The sequence below is a fragment of the Macrotis lagotis genome, chromosome 5 (assembly GCF_037893015.1).
Source record: "Macrotis lagotis isolate mMagLag1 chromosome 5, bilby.v1.9.chrom.fasta, whole genome shotgun sequence".
Lineage (NCBI taxonomy): Eukaryota > Metazoa > Chordata > Mammalia > Peramelemorphia > Peramelidae > Macrotis > Macrotis lagotis.
In genome coordinates, this window is record NC_133662.1 from 128,775,758 (window position 1) to 128,795,787 (window position 20,030).

General features: G+C 37.3%; 1 protein-coding gene and 1 pseudogene across 1 annotated transcript in view; both read right to left on the reverse strand.

Moving 5' to 3' along the window:
• Positions 1–1,702: 1,702 nt before the first annotated feature.
• LOC141489370 (uncharacterized) lies at positions 1,703–2,381 on the reverse strand (annotated as a pseudogene).
• A 13,944-nt stretch (positions 2,382–16,325) lies between these two features.
• Positions 16,326–20,030, reverse strand: part of LOC141489371 (uncharacterized) — a 794,154-nt gene continuing 790,449 nt past the window's right edge. The window contains exon 33 of the mRNA XM_074190035.1: positions 16,326–16,366. Within this exon, the coding sequence (XP_074046136.1) occupies positions 16,326–16,366 (41 nt within the window). The remainder of the gene's footprint in view (positions 16,367–20,030) is intronic.

Sequence of the window (20,030 nt, forward strand, 5' to 3'; positions counted from 1 at the left end):
TGTTCAGTTAATGCATCACATTTTAGGAAGGACACACAGTAAGAACTCTATAAATGTTGACTATACTTATTTTGTCTTAGTGCTTTTCCAGTGACAGTGATTTTATAAAATGGCACCCTTTGAGAGTAACCTATATTTAATTAACAGTGCTTTTTAAGAATTGTAGTGTTTTGGTTTGTTTCCTTCCACAAAATCTAATATTTAAATGCAAAATCTAAAGCTAATTTCTGAATAATTTTTGAGAATGAGTTTAAGACAGTTACTTTCATGCTTTTGACTCATCTTTTATTATGGACATAATGGTGACTGTTTAAGCCTTGCTAATAATCCAACCACTTAATAATTTGATTCATAAAAGTTTTTGATGGTTAATCCCAAACAAAAATGTCTATACAATATTTATCTCTTGTCCAATGGACATTTTGAAGAGTGTGTTTTCTTAACAACACTGGGACAAAAATTGCAAAATCTGTTAGTCATTTAGGATATATTAGCTTATATTAACACAGTTCAAAGCCTAATGAAGATTAGAATATTAATTTTTTGAGTTACATAGAGAAGTAATGTAACCTAAAGGATAAAATAATTGCTTTGAACTTTATTTTTTTATTGATATTTTATTTTACAAATACATGTTATAAAAGTTTTTCAACAATCATCCATATGCATATGTATATTTTTACATTACAAAATTTTCTTCTATCTTCCCTTCACACTCCCCTCCCCTCAGCAGCAAACAGTCAGGTTAACATCGTACATACATCTTTGTGATAGGCATGTTTTACAGATTAGTCATTTTTGGTATGAGGAATTAGGATTAAGGGAAAGAGATACATTTTTTAATAAAGTGTTCATCAGATCCTGAAGGGTTTTTAATTCTTTTTTGGTTTTGTTTTTCTTCCTCTGAATGCAGATAGTATTGTCCATAGCCTGTCAAATACAGTTGTCCTAACTCTCTGAACTGTTGAGAGGAGCTGCTTCCATCAAGGTTGATCATCTCACAACATTGTTGTTAATGTGTACATGGTTTTCTTGGTTGCTTTGAACTTTCAAGGCCTAATTCTGATACATATTTGGCCAGATTAACTTAGATAAGTCATTAAACCCCTCCTTATCCAAAGAGAATTATCTAAGAATGTAAGTTACAGATGAAAAAGTGATCACATAAGCGTAAACAGATAAAATTTTTACCCTGGGAGTTCCCTATACCAAGGAAATCATAGCACAGATCAAATTATTCAGATCACACCATACTTGTTTCATCCTTCAGTTTTCAAGAGGATCATTGAGGTGATATCTTGACATGTGAGTGAACTGAATTTACATGAGGTATAGATGCACAATCATTACTCTCTCTTCTAGTCATCAAAGTCTAGTGGCAAGACAAAAGCCAAGATAACTGGGGATGACCATAATGGTAATTTCCTGGGAAGCAGTGGATGACCTTGGTGTCTTTGCTACATGAAAAAACTCTAAGCATTCCACAGTGCCTTCTTCAACTGCCTTCATGACCATTCTTTTTTTTTTTCCAACAACCCTTTTTTTACCTTTAGTGGCCATGGAAAACTTTAACACATTCATCGAATATATTTTACTTGGGGGGTATAGTCTGTTAATATGCTTTTCAAGAGGGAAACATTTTCTGAAATTAATGATGAGTGTTGTGCCATTTTCCTTTGCTTTGGTTCTTGGATGATTTTCTTTAAATGATAGCATTGTGTTCAACAATGGTTCTGTATCAAATGCCTCTTGAATAATATGTTTTGCATCCAATATAAAGGATGGATAAAACTCCCAGAGTCAGTACAATGCCACCAACAAAGCTGCTGATATCAAATCTTGATCCTTTGTTCATTTGGGCATTGATGTTGGCTGTGGCTGTGGCTGGCGTAGCAGTGGTTATCATTGTACTGTTGCTGGTTGGGGCAGCTGATGACTTTGAGGCACTGTGGGCTGTTGTGCTTTGAGAGACACTTTTTGAAGTTGATGCCTGAGGTTTCAGGGTGCTTTCGTCACAAGTGTTGAGACTTTGGTTGTTACCTGAGGTTTTTCGGTAGTTTTGTTGGTAGAGGTTGATGTGTTAGCAGAAGGTGGCTTGGTGGTGACAGATGTAAGGTTTGATTGGATTTCTGTGTCACTAGTTCCTGGAATTTTACTTGTGGTCTGGGTGGAATTTTCCTCTGGGCCGAGGCTCCCCAGAGGAGCAGCACCTGCAGCGCCAGCACCAGTGAGGGCGCCTGGGGGGCCGGGCCCAGGTGGCTGCGCCAAGGCCGGCCGGCTGCGTGGGGCAGCGCGGGGTCCGCGGCCAAGGCCAGTCCTCGCGCTGGGTGACCAAGTGTGGGCCGGAGCCGCCGAGCCGGGGGGACGCGCCCCATAACCATTCTTTAGGTCCATTTTCTCAGCTGTACAATGGAGTAAAAATACCTGAAGCACCATCTCACAAGGTTGTTGCGAAGTACAAATGAAATGGTGTTTTTATAACTCTTTTCCAACCTCAAATCACTATTTATATTTTTCTTGTTAATCCTGTTATCCTTCTGGAGCATTATGGAATCCTGATGTTGGAAGAGACCTTAGCAATTATCAGCTCTAGCCAGCACAAAGCATGAATTATATCTATATTATTCTTGCTGAGTGGTCACCTAAAACTTTGCTTAAAGACATATAGCCACAGGTCCAGAAACAATATGTTGAATTATATTGCCCATCTCTTGATTTAAGAGATGGATTGTGGTTAAGGATATGTTGGAGCCAGCTTAAATTGCTTTGGATGTAGTTTATTAATTTTAAGCACAAGTCACGAGTATTTTTACACCTCAGAAATCAGTAAATGCTGTAAATGGGTCTTAGTGGTTTTTATTTTGTTCACTGAATAAACGTGAGGCCGGGGGGGGGGAGAGAGAGAGAGAGAGAGAGAGAGAGAGAGAGAGAGAGAGAGAGAGAGAGAGAGACCCCTGTCCCCTCTTTCAGTCTCTTCTCTCTTTAGAATGACTTATTTGACCAAACTATACTCACTATGGTAGGTTGGAGGATTGCCAAAGGAATTATCTAACACTATAACTCATTCTCCAGTGTTATGGGGTAACTGTGACTAAGAGAATATACTACTATATACTATAATTTCTAAGTCCCTATTGGTATATTTCCCTTATTTAAAACCAGCTAAATGAACTCAGTTAAAGCTAAATTCAGAAATATTTATTAAGCAGGTGGCAAAACAATAATAATATAGTATAACCTTCTATCCCTAAATCAAGTACACACTCTCCTATTGATGTATAAATAGGGAAAGAATGTGTACAAATTTACAAAGCCATAGCAGAAAGGCAAGAGCATGGGGAATACTTTTTCCTGGAGTGACTGACATTTTTAGACTGTGAGCCTTGCCATTCTTTGTCTCCCTCTGGAATTGTCTGTAAAAGAATTCACTATGGGTGGGTCTGCATCTCTGGTGACTGCTTTACCAAGACCATTCTTTTTCTGGTTTGTCCAATAAGCTACTTTTGTTTTTTTAATCAAAGTAGAAAAAATAAATCTGGGATCTGTAGCACCACTGACTGGACTACACAGGTATCACTCTTAGATAGTAAGTTTGGGAAAAGAAAAGGCAAAAGTTTGTCTTTTTTTCAGAGCATTCTTCCAAGTAGCTTATGACAGTTCAAACTCTGTCCCACACTTAGCAGATAAGACTAGAGTGTTCTCCTGAAATTATCTCTTTCTGAGTTATTTTTTCTGAGATCTTGTGATCTGTGAATCCTAAGCTGAACTCAGTTCAAGTACCCTATTGATTCAGGATAGGGCTTCTTTAGTAAAATGTCTATTTCATGATGACAAGTAAAAATTCACATTTATGATAATTACACCAGAAGTAGGCAGTATTCTTTTATCCCATAATAAAAAATCAATTCAAGGAATCAGTTTCCCAGTTACTACCTTCAAATTTCTCATATGATTCAAATTCAAATTAGATGCTCAGAATTATGAGATTTTAGCAATCTTTACTTTTAATAAGTCCCTTTTCTTTGTGCACCTGCCTTTTTCAGTGTTTTTCTCACATCTACCTGTTTTTGTTCCTTTCCACCAGTCTAAATGACCACATCTGAAAGAGGCACTCTCAGAGATGGTGTAGAGAAGCCAAGAAATTGTCTGAGCTCTCTCCAGTTTCCCTCAAACAATATTACATGAAACATATAAATAGATTCTAAAGTGACAACTCACAAAAAAGATAAAGTAAAACAATTTTCCAGTTTAAGATATCTTAGAAGGACTTCAGGAAAGGTCTATCCCATTTGCATAAAGGGGGGACATAATCCAACGCAGATAGTGTCTGGGCAAGCAATCTAGAGGCTCTTAGCCTTAGCATAGATCAGTAATCAAGGCTCCACCATCCTGGTTCAGCAGGTTAGAGGCAAAGCAGGTCAACTGTGAAAACTTCAGCCCTAGTACATAAAGCAAAATGTGTGTCCCAGAACCCCAACATAAAAGGTAGCACTAGGTAAGGCCACACCAGCATGGTAAGGCAAACTGCAAGTCCCTGAGACTTCAACATGAAAAGCCAGTGACTAGGCCCCTGGTCTCTAACACAAGAAACTCAGGATAGTGCCTCCTGTGTCCCAACGGTAAATCCCAATTTTTTTAAAAAATGACAAAAAGTCAAAAAGAATTTTGACTACAGAAAACTTTATTTCCTTTGTTCTTGAAAAAGACAATGACATCAGGGAGGTGATGCCAAGAAATGTAATGAGTTGGATATGAATAAGGGGATGCTGTGCTAAATCACCAGTGTCACTTTTTCTTCCAGAGTTATTTGAGTCCAGTGATCAGAAATGTATCAGGATGGGAAATCTAGAACACTAATGCACTGTTGGTGGAGCTGTGAGCTCACCCAACCTTTCTGGAGAGCAATTTGGAATTATACCCAAAGGGCAATGAAAATGTGCATACCCTTTGATCCAGCCATACCACCCTGGTCTATACCATGAAGAGATCATAAAAAAAGATTAAAAACATCACCTGTACAAAAATATTCAAAGCAACTCTATTTGTGGCAGTAAAGAATTGGAAGTTGAGTGAATGTCCATCAATCAGGGAATGGCTGAACAAATTGTGCTATTTGTATTCTATGGAACACTATTGTTCTATAAGACACCAAGAGGTATGGGAATTCAGAGAAGTCTGGAGGGATTTGCATGAACTGATGCTGAGCAAGATGAGCAAAACCAGAAGAACACTATACACCCTAACACCAACATGGGGTTGATGATCAAACTTAATGGACTTGCTCATTTCATAAGTGTAACAATCATGGACAATTTGGGCCTATCTGCAATGGAGAATACCATCTATATCCAGAGGTGGAGTTTGAACAAAGACCAAAGTCAACACGTTATCTTATTATGGAATCTTTCTATCTCTTATATTTTATTTTTTTCTTAAGGATATGGTTTCACATTCAATTTAGATCAATGTATAGCATGAAAATAACAAAGACTAACAGACTGCCTTCTGTGGAGGGTGGGGAGTGGGGGGAGGGAAGTGAAATTTGGGGAAAATTGTAAAATTAAAAATAAATTAATAAATTTATTTTAAACATTAAAAAATGGAAAAAAAGAAATGTATCAGGATAACTGGAGAAAAACCTGGATGCAAGGCAATCAGGGGGAAGTGACTTGTTCAAGGTCACATAACTAGCAAGTGTCAAATTTCTGAGGTCATATTTGAGTTCATGCCCTCCCTACTCCAGGGCTATTATGGCTATTATGGCAATAGGCAAGATCAAAATGTAAACACAGAACAGGACAATGGCAAAATATCTACAAGTGAAACCTCAAAAAACATCCTTTAGGAAGAACTCAAAAAGAATTTTAAAATTCATGCAAGAGAGGCAGAAGAAAAATTGGGGAAAAGAAATGAGAGTTATGCAGGGGAATTATGAAAAAAGAGTCAATAAATTGGAAAGGGAAGCACAAAAATTGACTTAAGAAAACAACTCCTTAAAAAATAGAATGGCAGAACCAAGATGGCGACAGGAGAAGAGTTTCTCTTAGGTGCTCTCTCTCAAAACTTATAAAATATGGACTCTAACTAAATTTTTGAGAGACTGAACCTATGGAGGGATCCAGTGAGGCAATTCTCCAGTCCAATGTAACCTGGAAAATAGCAGAAAGGAGTAGTCACCAGAGCAAAGGAACTTCAGCTTCCCAGAGGCAGCCCCAGGGTGCTGGGAGCTGAGGCCCATGAAGCAGGGGCACTTTCCTGACCTACACTCTGGGAGCACCAGGCACCACTTGAAAGATCAGCTGGGGACCTCTGCTGGAGCAAGGACATGAAGCCCAGCCCTCAGGGGACTCTATGAGCAGCATGGCCAGATCCAAGAACTGGAAGCAGGCAGAACCCATAAGCAGGAGCCCCCAGACAACTCAGCCTTGAGTACTCCGTCTAGGTAGGGGAGTAGAGAGAGACTTCTGATGTCTGTCCTCTGTCCCTGGAATAGGACTCTGGGGCTCTGACCACATTCAGATCCTGATAGCAGTCTAGGCCCCCCATAGAACAGCAGGGTCCCCCTGCACCTCAGCCCAGTGCCAGAAGGGTACATTTGTGGTCATTCACAGACCAGGAGGGAAGGCAGAGCTTCACACACTGAGATCCTTGTGTAGGGCTGTCCCAATAATACTCAAAAGCTCAGGAAGCACCCCAAGACCAGTCACAGGCTGGGGAAATGAGTAAACATAGAAAAAAGAGGAACACCATTGAGAAATACTTTGTCTATGATCCCAAGAAGGATCAGAATATTCAGTCAGAAGATGAGAAAGTACAAGCAAGCTCCTGCATCTAAAGATTCCAAGAAAAAAGGAATTGGGCTCAGGCTATGACAGAACTCAAAAAAGATTTTGAAAATAGAGTGAGGGAGATAGAAGTAAAAATTGGGAAAAGAAATAAGAGAGATGCAGGAAAAAAACATTCAAAAGAAGTCAGCAGCTTAATTAAGGAGATCCAAAAAAAAAATGCTGAAGAAAATAACATGTTAAAAACCAGCATAGGTCAAATGGATAAGACAGTTCAAAAAGTTATTGAGGAGAAGAATGCTTTAAAAAGCAGAGTTGGCCAGATGGAAAAAGAGATAAGAAAGCTCAGTGAGGAAAACAAATCCTTCAGATCTAGAATGGAGCTGAAGGAAGCTGCTGACTTTATGAGTAGTCAGGACATAATACTTCAAAACCAAAAGAATGAAAAATTAGAAGAAAATGTGAAACATCTCATTGAAAAAACAACTCATCTGGAAAACAGATTCAGAAAAGACAATTTAAAAATTATTGGGATACCTGAAAGTCATGATCAGGAAAAGAGCCTTGACATCATTTTTAGGGTTTTTTGCAAATCAATGGGGTTGAGTGACTTGCCCAAGGCCACACAGCTAGGTAATTATTATGTGTCTGAGGCTGGATTTGAACTTAGGTACTCCTGACTCCAGGGCCGGTACTCTATCCACTGCACCACCTAGCTGCCCCATTGATATCATTTTTAAAGAATTCCTAAAGGGAAATTGCCCAGATATCCTAGAAGCAGAGGGAAAAATAGAAATTGAGAGAATCCACCAATCTCCCCTGGAAAGAGATGCAAAAAAAAACCAACCTGCAAGAATATTATAGCCAAGTTCCAGAACTCCCAAGTCAAAGAGAAAAATATTACAAGCAGCCAGAAGGACACAATTCAAATATTGTGGAACTGCAGTCAGGATCACACAGGACTTAGCAACAACTATATTAAAAGCTCGTAGGGCTTTGAATATAATATTCTGGAAGACAAAAGATCTCAGAATGCAACCAAAAATCAACTACCCTGCAAAACTGAACATCCTCTTCCAGGGAAAAAGATGGACTTTTAATGAAACATGGGAATTTCAAATGTTCCTGTTGGAATGACCAGAGCTGAACAGAAAGTTTGATCTTCAGGTACAGGATTCAGGTGAAGTATAGAGAGTAGAGGAGAAGGTTAAAATATGAGGTACTTAATGATGATGAATTGCATGTATTCCAGCATAGAAAAATGATACTGATCATACTCATAGATCACTTCTCATTTAATAGAGCAGGTAGAAGGAGCTTTTATGGATGAAGCACAGGAGAGAGCTGAGTTTCAAGATATAATATATTGTAAAAATGGAGTCAGTGGTTAAAAGGGAAATATAATGGGAGTAAGAGAAAGGAGAGGTAGAATATGCTAAGATATTTCATATAATAAGATTTTTTTTATTACAATGAGCTATTTTAATGATATGGAAGTGGGAGAAAGTGAGGGGGAAGGAAGGAACCTTTGCTGCCATCAGAGGTAGCTCAGAGAGGAAACAGCATATATATATATATATATATATATATATATATATATATATATATATATATATTCAATGGTATATAGACATCTAGAATAAGAAGGAGAGGGACAGGGGGATTGGGGGGGAATGTGAGAGACGGAGGAGAGGGTGGACCATGGAGAAGAGTAGCCAGATATAGCACATTTTCTTTTTTACTTCTTGCAAGGGGCTGGGATTGGATGGCCTGTCTGGGACCACAGGGCTGGGTGATTGCTGGGTCTTAGGGATGGTAGGTAGGCCCGGGACCTCTTGACCCTAGGGCTGATGATAGGTCTGCTGCCCACTCAGTCACCCTACAGCACATTTAAGAAGAGAGATGGTGGTGTGGAGCCAAGATGGTGGTGTGAAGGCAGCATTCCTTGAGAACTCTGACCCCCCAAACCCCCCAAAAAACAAACAAATGATGATTCTAGCTAAAATTTAGAGGGGCAGAACCCACAGAAAGACTGAGTGATATATTTTCCCAGTCCAAGATAACTTAGTTCTGTGGGAAAGGTGTGCTTCACCAGGACCAGGGTTTGGAAAAAAAGCCCAGCCCAGGGTAGTGCAGAGATCACCGGCAACAGCTTGAAGGGACAGTGAAAGAAATCTGCTGCACCTGGGTGAGTGTGGAGTAAGGAGCACTGGCGACAGAACATGCAGTGAGAATCTGGAGAAAGCATTCTGCACCCCCAGAGACTGTAAGGGAAGTCTGCAGAGATTTTTCTGCTCTCCCTGGGGTAGGACTCTGCTGTTTGCCTAAGCTCAGACCCAGGTTGCAGTTTGGGCTTCCATACTAAGATATCTGGATCCTGCCTTATAGCCCCAGGGCAGAGGGCAGTGCTGTGGTCATCTACATATCAAAGCACAGGCAAGAGAGCATAAGAACTTGCAGTTATAAAGGTCCCAGTGGGGTGTCCCCCCCAAAAAAAACCCAACCCCAAAGCCTTGGAAGTGCTGTAAATTAGCCTTGGGCTGAGGAAGTGAGTAAACAACAGAAAAAGAAGAATCTGACCATAGAGAATTACTTCAGTCCCACAGAAGATCAAAACACATACTCAGATGATGACAAAATTGAAGCTTCCATATCCAAGAGAAATAGAAAATGGGCTCAGCCAGTGGATGACTTTGAAAAAGATTTTGAAAAGCAATTAAGGGGGACAGCTAGGTGTTGTAGTGAATAAAACACCGACCCTGGAGTCAGGAGTACCTGGGTTCAAATCCTGTCTCAGACACTTAATAATTACCTAGCTGTGTGGCCTTGGGCAAGCCACTTAACCCTATTTGCCTTACCAAAAAAACCTAAAAAAAAAAACCAATTAAGCGAGGTGGAGGAAAAACTGGGAGGAGAAATGAGAACGATGTAGAAAAATCATGAAAACCAAATCAAAAGCTTGATGAAAGATATACAAAAAAATACTGAAGAAAATAATATATTAGAAACCAGTTTAGGCCTAATGGAAAAAGCAAAACAAAAGGCAAATGAGAAGAATGCCTTAAAAAGCAGAACTAGCCAGCTGGAAAAGGAGTTTAAAAAGATCTCTGAAGAAAATAGCTCCTTCAAATGCAAAATGGAACTAAAGGAAGCTGATGACTTTGCAAGAAAGCGGGAAGAAATAAAACTCTTCCAAAAAAGCCAAAATTTAGAAGAAAATGTGAAATATTTCATTGGAAAAACAACTTAACTTGAATACAAATCCAGAAGAAATAATTTGAAATTTATTGGACTATCTGAATGCCACGACCAGGAGAAGAGCCTAGACTTCATTTTTCAAGAAATAATACAACAAAACTTCCCTGAGATCCTAGAAGCTGAGGGTAAAAATAGAAATTCAGAGAATTCACCAGTTACCCCCTGAAAGGGATCCCAAAAGAAAAACTTCCAGGAATTTTATAGTCAAATTCCAAAACTCCCAAATCAAAAAAAAAATTCTAAAAGCTGCCAGAAATAGACAATACAACTACCGAGGCTCCACAGTCAGGATTACATAGGATCTGGCAGCATCTACATTAAGGGCTCATAGGGTTTGGAATGTGATATTCTGGAAGGCAAAAGATCTTGGTTTACAACTGAGAATCAACTACCCAGCAAAACTGAACATCCTCTTTCAGGGTAAAAGATGGATTTTCAATGAAACAGGGGACTTTCAAACCTTCCTAGTGAGATGACCAGAGCTGAAAAGAAAGTTTGATCTCCAAGTACAGGACGCTGGTGAACCATAGAGGGAGTGGAAGAGAGGAACTAACTATGAGGAACTTGATGATGTTGAACTGTTTGTATTCCTGCATGGGAAGAAGATATTGATAACTCATATGAACTTTCTCATTTATAAGAGATGTTAGAAGGAGCATATATAGACAGGACCTAGGAAGGAGTGAAATATAATGGTATGATGGTAAAGGGATGGAGTCAATGAGTGATGGGGGAAAGTACTGAGAGGAAGGAAAAGGAGATGAAGATGAAGCTGAGAGATTTCACAAAAAAAGTAAAAAAAAAGCTTTTTTAATGGAGGGGTGGGGAAGGCAAAGGGGAATGAGTGAGCCTTCATTCTCATTGGAAATGGCTCAGGGAGGAAATGACATACACACTTAATAGGGTGAGAAAATCTGTCTTGCCCTGGAGAAGGATGGGAGGAAAGGGATAGGATGAGGGGGAATGGGGGGAGGGAAGGGGGGGAATAGGTGATAGAAGAGAGAGAAGATGGAAGGAGAGGGTACTCAGATGCAACACACTTTTGGACAGGACCAGGATGAAAGGAGAGAGAGAAGAGAATAAATGAGAGTGGGGAGAAATAGAGTGGAGTTACAGCTAGTAATAGCAACTGAGGGAAAAATATTGAAGTATCTTCTCTGGTGGACTTATGATAGGGAAAGCAATTCACCTCAGAGACATTGCCATTGAAATCTGAACACAGACTAAAGTATATATTTTTCTCTCTCTCTCTATATATATTTTGATGTTTCCCATCTTCTTGGGGGAGGAGAGATTTATGTTTATTCTTATGTTTACTCTTATAACATTCAATTTGCATCAGTGTATGGCATGGAAACAATGTAGAGACTGTCAGCCTTCTGGGCAGAGGAGGGAAGGAAGGAGGGGGAAAATTGTAGAATTCAGAGTCTTACAAAAAATTATGGGTACATATTACTATTGTATAATAATTGGAAAACAAAATGTTAAAAAACTGAAATGCTGATATTCTTGAATTTAGGGTTATTTTACTGAAACAAATGCTCAAAATATAAAGGAAAAGTATGATAAGAACAAGAAGTTTATAAGGCACTATTTATTACATGCTTTTAAAAACTAAGATTTTTAATATGTTGAATTTGTATCTCACCTTTCTTCCAAGGAGTGTAATAATTTTCAATGAAATTGTACATTTTTCACTTAAATTTCAACAAGGTATGAAAGTGTTAAAAAAAAAGAAGAGGGACAAAGTGAAAGAAGAGAGAAAATATAATGTATGGTAGTGAGGAAGTACAAATGCAGGGAGTTGTGATCAGCAATGGCAATGGTGGAGCATTATGGAAGTAGCTTTTTTGATGGACTTATTCTAAAGAATGTGATCCACCTGTGACAGAGCTGGTGGTGGTGGAACATAGACTGAAGCACATTTATCATTATTGTTATTATTATTATTATTGTTATTTTTTTGGGAGGGGTTGCGGGGTGGATGGTGTTGGGTAGCTTGCCTGGGGTCACACAGCTGGGTGATTGTTAGGTGACTGAGGCTGGATTTTGACCTGGGTGCTCCTGACTCTGGGGCCGGTGCTCTGTCCACTGAGCCACCTGGCTGCCCCTACTATTATTATTGTTGTTATTATTATTGTTATTATTATCATTATCAATATCATCATTTTATTTTATTTGAGTTTTTTGTTTTTGTTTTTGCAGGGCAGTGGGGTTGGGGTGGCTTGCCCAGGGTCACACAGCTGAGTGATTGTTGGGTGTCTGGGGCCAGATTTGGGCTTGGGTGTTCCGGACACCAGGGCTGGTGCTCCATCCAATGTGCCCCTTAGCTGCCGCCTTATTATTATTATTATTATTATTATTATTATTATTATTATTATTATTATTTTAATTCTTTCCCCTTTCCTTTACTTTATTGCTTATGAGGGTCTATATTTTTTGGGGGAGGGAGTATTATGTTTAATCTTAAACAAGAATATTTCAATAATGTATAAAGATAGCATCATTTGTACAAAAATAAAATAAATATAAATAAAAAATAGAATAGGTCAAATGGGAAAAAATCCACTGAAGAAAACAATTCCTTTAAATTAGAGTTAGTCAAATGGAAAAGGAGATACAAAAACTAATTGAAGAAAACAATTTCTTAAAACTTAGAATTGAACACATGAAGTTAATGACTTTATGAGATATCAAGAATCAATCAAACAAAATCAAAAGACTGAAAAATAGAAGAAAATGTAAAATATCTCATTGGAAAAACAGCTAACTTGGAAAATAGATCCAGAGGAGACAATATAAGAATTATTGAACTACCTGAAACCATGATTAAAAAAAAGTGCCTGGACAACATATTTCAAGAAATCAAGGAAGACATCCCTGATATCTTAGAATTAGTGGGTAAAATAGCCATTGAAAGAAACTCTGGGAATCACCTCATACCTATCAGATTGGCCAAGATGACAAAAAGGGAAATTATCAATGTTGGAGAGGTTGTGGAAGGATTGGGACATTAATACATTACAGCTAGTTGTGAAATGATCCAACCATTCTGGAGAGTAAAATGGAACTATGGTCAAAGAGCAATAAAATAGACCATACACTTTGACCCAGCAATTCCAATACTAGGCCTATATCCAGAAGAAATCATAAAAAATGAAAAATGTCTCACATATTCCAAAATATTCATAGCAGCTCTTTTTGTAGTGGCAAAGAATTGGAAATTGAAGGGATGCCCATCAATTGGAGAATAATTGAACAAGTTATGGCATGTGAATATTATGGAATGCTATTGAATGGTCGGACTGTACAGAAGCATGGGACAAATTATAGGAACTGATAATGAGCAAAGGGAGCAGAACAAAGAGAACATAATTTACATTGACATTGTGAGTTGATCAACCTTGATGATGAAGCTCCTCTTAGCAGTACAGAGATCTAGGACAACCCTAGAAGACTGAACATGGACTAATGCTATCCCCATTGAGAGGAATAAAAAAAAAAAAACAAAGCAAGCAAAAAACCCTTCAGAATCTGAATGAACACTACATTCATTTTTTAAAAATTTGGCATATTTTTTCCTATCTCTTGCTTTTCTTTCTTTTCCCCTTAATCCTAATTGCTCATACCAAAAATCACTAATCTGTAAACATGCTAAACACAAATGTATATGTACAATATTCAACTGAAGTTTGCTGTTGAGGGGAGGGGGATGGAAGGGGAGAGTGGAAGGAAATTATGCAACTTAAAAACATGCATATGCATGTGGATAAATGTTGAAAAACTTTCATGATATGTAATTGCAAAAATAAAATAAAATATTAATTGAGAAAAAATGAATGAATCTCTGATCACCTCCTGAAAGAGATTCCAAAATGAAAACATTAAGAAATATTGTAATCAAATTCCAGGATTTTTATGCCAAGGAGAAAATACTGCAAGCCATCAGAAAGATAAAAATCAAATACCAAGAAATCACAGTAAAGATTACACATTACTTAGCACTTTCTACATTAAAAGATTGGAGGATTTGGATTTAGATAATCAGGAATGTAAAGTCATTTGGATTACAAACAATAATCCACTATATAGCAAAACTAAGTATTCTCTTTCAGGGGAAAAAAGGATGAACATTCAATGAAATAGGAAATCTTAGATGTTCATGATGAAAAGACCAGAGCTAAACAGAAAATTCTATCTTTGAAAACAACACTCAAGAGAAGCATTAAAAGGCAAACAAGAAAGAAAACCGAACAAGTTATTCAATAAGATTAAATTGTTTATATCCCTACTCTGGAAGCTGAAACTTGTAACTCTTGAAAATTATAACTCTATTAGGGCAGTTAGAAGGGATATACATAGAGATAATGTGGATACAAGTTGGTTTTAAAGTCATAATATTAAAATAAACAAAGGAGGGGAAAAGGTTTGTATAGGGAGAAAAGAAAAGGGGATGGTAAAATAGATTAAATAACATTACATGAAGAGGTGCAAAGGACTTATTACATTAGAGGGAAGGAAGGGATGGGGTGAGCATTATTTAAATCTTATTTTCATTGGGTTTGGCTCAAAGAGAGAATAGCATACACAATTATTTGGGTATAGAAATTCAACTAGGGAAATATAGGGGAAAGGGAAAAGTAAAAGGTGGGGCTGACAGAAGGGAGGGCAGATTGGGGGAGGTAGTAATCAGAGGCAAAACACTGGTGATATATATGGTGAAAGGAGAGAGAAATGCATAAAAAAGGGAGAAATAGGATGGTGGGGAATCATGACTTTCAATGTGAATGGGATGAATTCTCCCATAGAATGGAAGCAGATAGAGCAGATTAAAAACCAGAATCCTATAATATGTTGTTTACATGAAACACATTTGAAGTAGAGAGAAACACACAGAGTAAAAATTAAGCACAATATATTATGCTTCAGTTAAAGTTAAAAAATAAAAAAGTAGTGATAGCAATCCTGATCTCAGACAAAGCAAAAAACAAAAATAGATCTAACTAAATGATATAAGGAAGGAAGCTACATCTTGCTAGAAGACATTATAGACAATGAAGTAATATCAATTCTAAATACGCACCAAGTAGTTTAGCATTCAAATATTTAGAGAGGTTAAGTGAGTTACAGGAAGAAATAAATAGAAAAGCTATACTAATAAAGGGTCTTAACCTTCCTCTTAGAATGAGATAAATTTAACCATAAATTAAAAAGGTTAAGGAGGTGACTAGAATCTTATTTTTTATTTAATTTTTTATCCATTTGCACATGTATATTTTTAAGTTAGGAAAATTTCCTTCCCCCTTTCCTTCCTACCTCCCCCTCCCCTCAGCAGTGAGCAGTCAGGTTGGCATTGTATATACATATTTTTGATAAACCTGTTTACAGATTAGTCATTTTTGGTGTGAGAAATTAGAATTAAGGGAAAGTGATACATAAGAGGTAATGTTTATAAAGTGTTCATCAAATTCTGAAGCGTTTTTGTTTTTGTTTTTTGTTTTTCTTTTTCTGGATGGGGATAACATTGTCCATAGCTGGTGTAATACAGTTGTCCCAGCTTTCTGATCTGCTGAGAGGAGCTGCTTCCATCGAGGTTGGTCATCTCACGAATTTGTGGTAAATGTGTACATTGTTTTCTTAGTTCCACTTCCTTTACTCAACATCAGATCTTGTAAGTCATTCCATTCTTCTCTAGAGTCCAATTATTTACAGTTTCTTTATAAAACAATAATACTCCATAGTATTCATGTACCATAACTTGTTTAGACATTCCTCAATTGATGGGCATCCTCTCAATTTCAAATTTTTTGACACTATTAAAAAGAGTTGCTATGACTATTTTGGAATATGTAGAACTTTTAATGTTTTTTTAATGACTTCTTGGGATCTCTTTAAGAAGGTAATCAGTGGATTTCCTCAATTTCTATTTTACTCTCTGCTTCTAGGATATAGGGGCAATTTTCCTGGAGAATTTCTTGAAAAATGAAGCTTAGGCTTTTTTTTCCTGGTCACAACTGGTTCAGGTACCTGGTCAGATAGTTCAATAATTTTTTCATTATCTTTTCTGGATCTGTTTTCTATGTCAGTTGATTTTCCAGTGAAATATTTTACATGTTCTTCTAGTTTTTCTTTCTTCTGTTTTTGTTTTATTTTTCCTTGATTTCTCACAAAATCATCATCTTCCCTTAGCTCCATTCTACATTTGAAGGAGTTATTTTCTTCAGAGAGGTTTTTTAATCTCCTTAAAAAAACCAAAATTTTCCATCTGGCCAATTCTGCTTTTTAAGGTATTATTCTCCTGATTGACTTGTGGACTGCTTTTTCAATTTGATCTAAACTGTTTTTTATTTTATTCAATTTTTTTTTATATCTCTTTCACCAAACTGCTGACTTGGCTTCCATGATTTTCCAGCATCACTCTCATTTCTTTTCCCAAGTTTTCCTTTACCTCCCTTACTTTATTTTCAAAATCTTTTTTGAGTTCTGTCATAACTTGAGATCACTTCATGTTTTTCTTGGAGGCTTTGGATACAGAAACTTTGACTTTGTCATCTTCTAAATGTTTGTTTTGATACTCCGTGGGACCAAAGTAATTATCTGTTGGTCAGATTCTTTTACTTCTATTGTTTGTTCATTTCCCCAGCCTATGACATGATTTTAACTCTTTGTCAAGAAGCATTGCTTCTAGGGTGGAGGACACACTTTCCTAAGCTTTTGAAGGTTTTTGGGACACCCCACTCACCCCAAACTTCAAGCTCTTATGGGAGGCTTTGACTGCTCTCCTGACCAGTACTCTGATCTGTAGATGACCACAAGGACTCCCCTCTGTCCTGAAACTGTGAGGAAGGTCCCTACTCCACTTTGGCATTATGAGACCCCAGACTGTGACTTGGATCTGATTATGGACAAAGCAACAGAGTCCTGTCCCAGGGATAGGAAAGAGAGGCTTCTGCAATCTCTCCTAATCCTCTTACCACCTGTGAACTGAATACTCTGGGAGCAGTTGCTGGGTGACTCCCCAGGTTCCCAGGGAGAATTGCACTGAGGCCTGCCATGGCCTTGGCTCCACATTCACTCTGGTATGGCAGAGTTTTCCTGCTGTCCTTCCAACTTGTCCTTGATGATCCTTGGGCTAAGAGATCTAGAAACAGCAACTGCTGTCATGGACTCAGGCAACCCCAGGGACCCAGGCTCCTGTTGGGTTGTTTCTGGAAGGCTGGAACTAGTTCACTCTGGCAGGGTGCAGCCTGGGCTGTGCTGTGGTCCTTTCCAACCCTGAGTGGAACAGACCCTTCCTGCAGATCTTCCAAGTTGTCAGGCCAGAAAATTATTTCACTCAGTCTTTCTGTCTGCTGCTCTATAATTTGTTTAGAGTCATAATTTTAAAGCATTTGGAGTGGTCTGGGGAAGAACTTCAGGGAATTCCTGCCCCTACTCTGCTCTCGTGGCTCTGCCCCCTACCATAACTTATTTAGTTATTTCCCAATTGATGGACATTCCCTCAATTTCCAATTCTTTGCCATTACAAAGTAACTGTTATGAATATTTTTGGTACATGTGGATCTTTTTCCTTTTTTTAATAATCTTTTTAGGATATTGACCTAGCAATGGTATTATTAGATCAAAGAATAATCCCATTTTAGAAAAAAAGAAATTGAACAAGCCATCAATGAGTTTCCTAAGGATCCCTACCCCCACCCCCACCCTCAGGACAAGATGTATTTGTAAGTGAATTCTGCCAAACACTTAAAGAACAATTAATTATAATATTGCATAAACTCTTTTTAAAAAAGGCAAAGACAGAATCCTGCCCAATTCCTTTTATGACACAAATATGGTACTGCTATGCCAACCAGCAAGAGCCAAAACAAAGAAAATTATAGGCAATTTTCCTAATGAATATTGATACAAAAATTGTAAATAAAATATAAGCAAAAAGACTATAGGATCCTAGATTATGATCAGGTGGAATTTATTCCAGGAATGCAGAACTGATTCAATATTAGAAATAAGTGAATTTATAATTGAATTAATTAGAATAACTTAATTTGCCAATATTAAGAAAATTATCAGCATAATTGACCATATAAAGAACAAAATTAACAGAAATCATATTATTATTTCAAAATAGATATTGAAAAAGGTTTTGGGAAAATATAGTACCTATTCCTTTAAAAACACTAGAGATAATAAGTATAATGGAGCTTTCCTTAAAATGATACATAGTGCCTAAACCCATTAGTAAAGATTATATGAAATGGCAATAATCTAGAAGTATTTCCAGTAAAATCAGAGGTGAAATAAAGATGCTCATCACCTCTACTATTTAATATTGGACTAGAAATATTACCTTTAGAAATAAGAAAAGAAAAAGGAATTGAAGGAATTGGAATAGGCAACAAGGAAACAAAACTATTCATTCTTTGCAGATATATAATAGGATACTTAGAGGATCCTAGATAATCAGCTCAAAATGCACTTGAAATAATTAGCAAATTTAGCAATTGCAGGATATAAAATGAATCCATGTAAATCACTAACATTTCCATATATTGCCAACAGAATGCAGCAACAGGTGAAAGAAAAAGAAATTCTGTTTAAAACCACTATAGACAATATAAAATATTTGGACATCTATCTGCCAAATATAAACCCAATAACTATATGAATACAATTACAAAACATATTTCATATAAATAAAGTCAGATCTAAAACATTCTAAAAATATCAATTGCTCATGGGCTGGCCAAGCTAATACAATGAAAATGACAATCCTATCTAATTTAATCCATTTATTCAGTGCCAAACCAATCAAATTATCAAAAATTATTTTATAGACCTAGAAGCAAATAATTAAATTCATCTGGAAGAACAAAAGGGAAAGAATATCTAGGGAATTAATGAAAAGATGGAAGGGTGATCTGTTATTTTTGCAATTTATCTTGTATATAGCTTGTTTGTACATAGTTGTTTGTGAGCTGTCTCCCCTGTTAGCTTATGAACAATTTGAGAGCAGGGACTGTCTTGTTCCTTTCTATGTATTCCTAGAGTTTTGCCTAGTGTCTAGAATATAATAGGAGAAGATTCTGGGAAGATGTGGAGTAAATTTTCAGGCTATCCAGATTTTTCCTACAAACAGAAAAAATAAAATGAATGTAGACCAGCAAAAATAAAGGGGTAAAGAGTGAAGTGTAAATACCTTTAGGTCAGCTTGACTGAAGCAAAAAACAGTAGGCCCTGAAGGAAGCAGAGTAGGCCCTCAAGAAAATTTACCTCATGAACTTTCACTTCAAAAACTTTCATCCAAAATATGAAAGAGGTCTAAATGGGGAAAAATTATAGAATCCCCTTTTTTCAGAAGTCAAGTCTAGTGGTGCTGACCAGAAGTAATCCCTGACTGTGGCCCGTGAATCAGTAGGAACAAGCACTAGCCTGAGGAGTACAAGTATGGCAGGGACCAAGAATGTTTTTTTCTTGGATAGTATGATTGGATTTTAGAGGAGGTTGAGCCCCAGGACAGAATTCAGAAAACATTTAAAATGACTTGAGGTCTAGGGCAGCATCATTCACAACTGAGGATTAAAACTTGAAATTAAAAATAATATTAAACTGCTAAAAATAAAAGAAATTGAAAGCAAAAATGAGTAAGTAGGGGCAGCTAGGTAGTACAGTGGATAGAGCACTGGTGCTGAAATCAGGAGGACCTGAGTTCAAATTTGACCTCAGACAATTAATGATTGCTTAACTATGTGACCTTGGGCAAGTCACTTAACCCCATTGCCTTAAATTAAAAAAAAACATTTTTAAATGAGTAAGTAGGGGTGGCTAGGTGACACAGTGGATAGAGCACTGGCCCTGGAGTCAGGAGTACCTGAGTTCAAATTCAACCTCAGACACTTAATAATTACCTAGCTGTGCAGCCTTGGGCAAACCACTTAAAACCCCATTGCCTTGCAAAAACCTAAATCAATCAATCAACCAATCAAT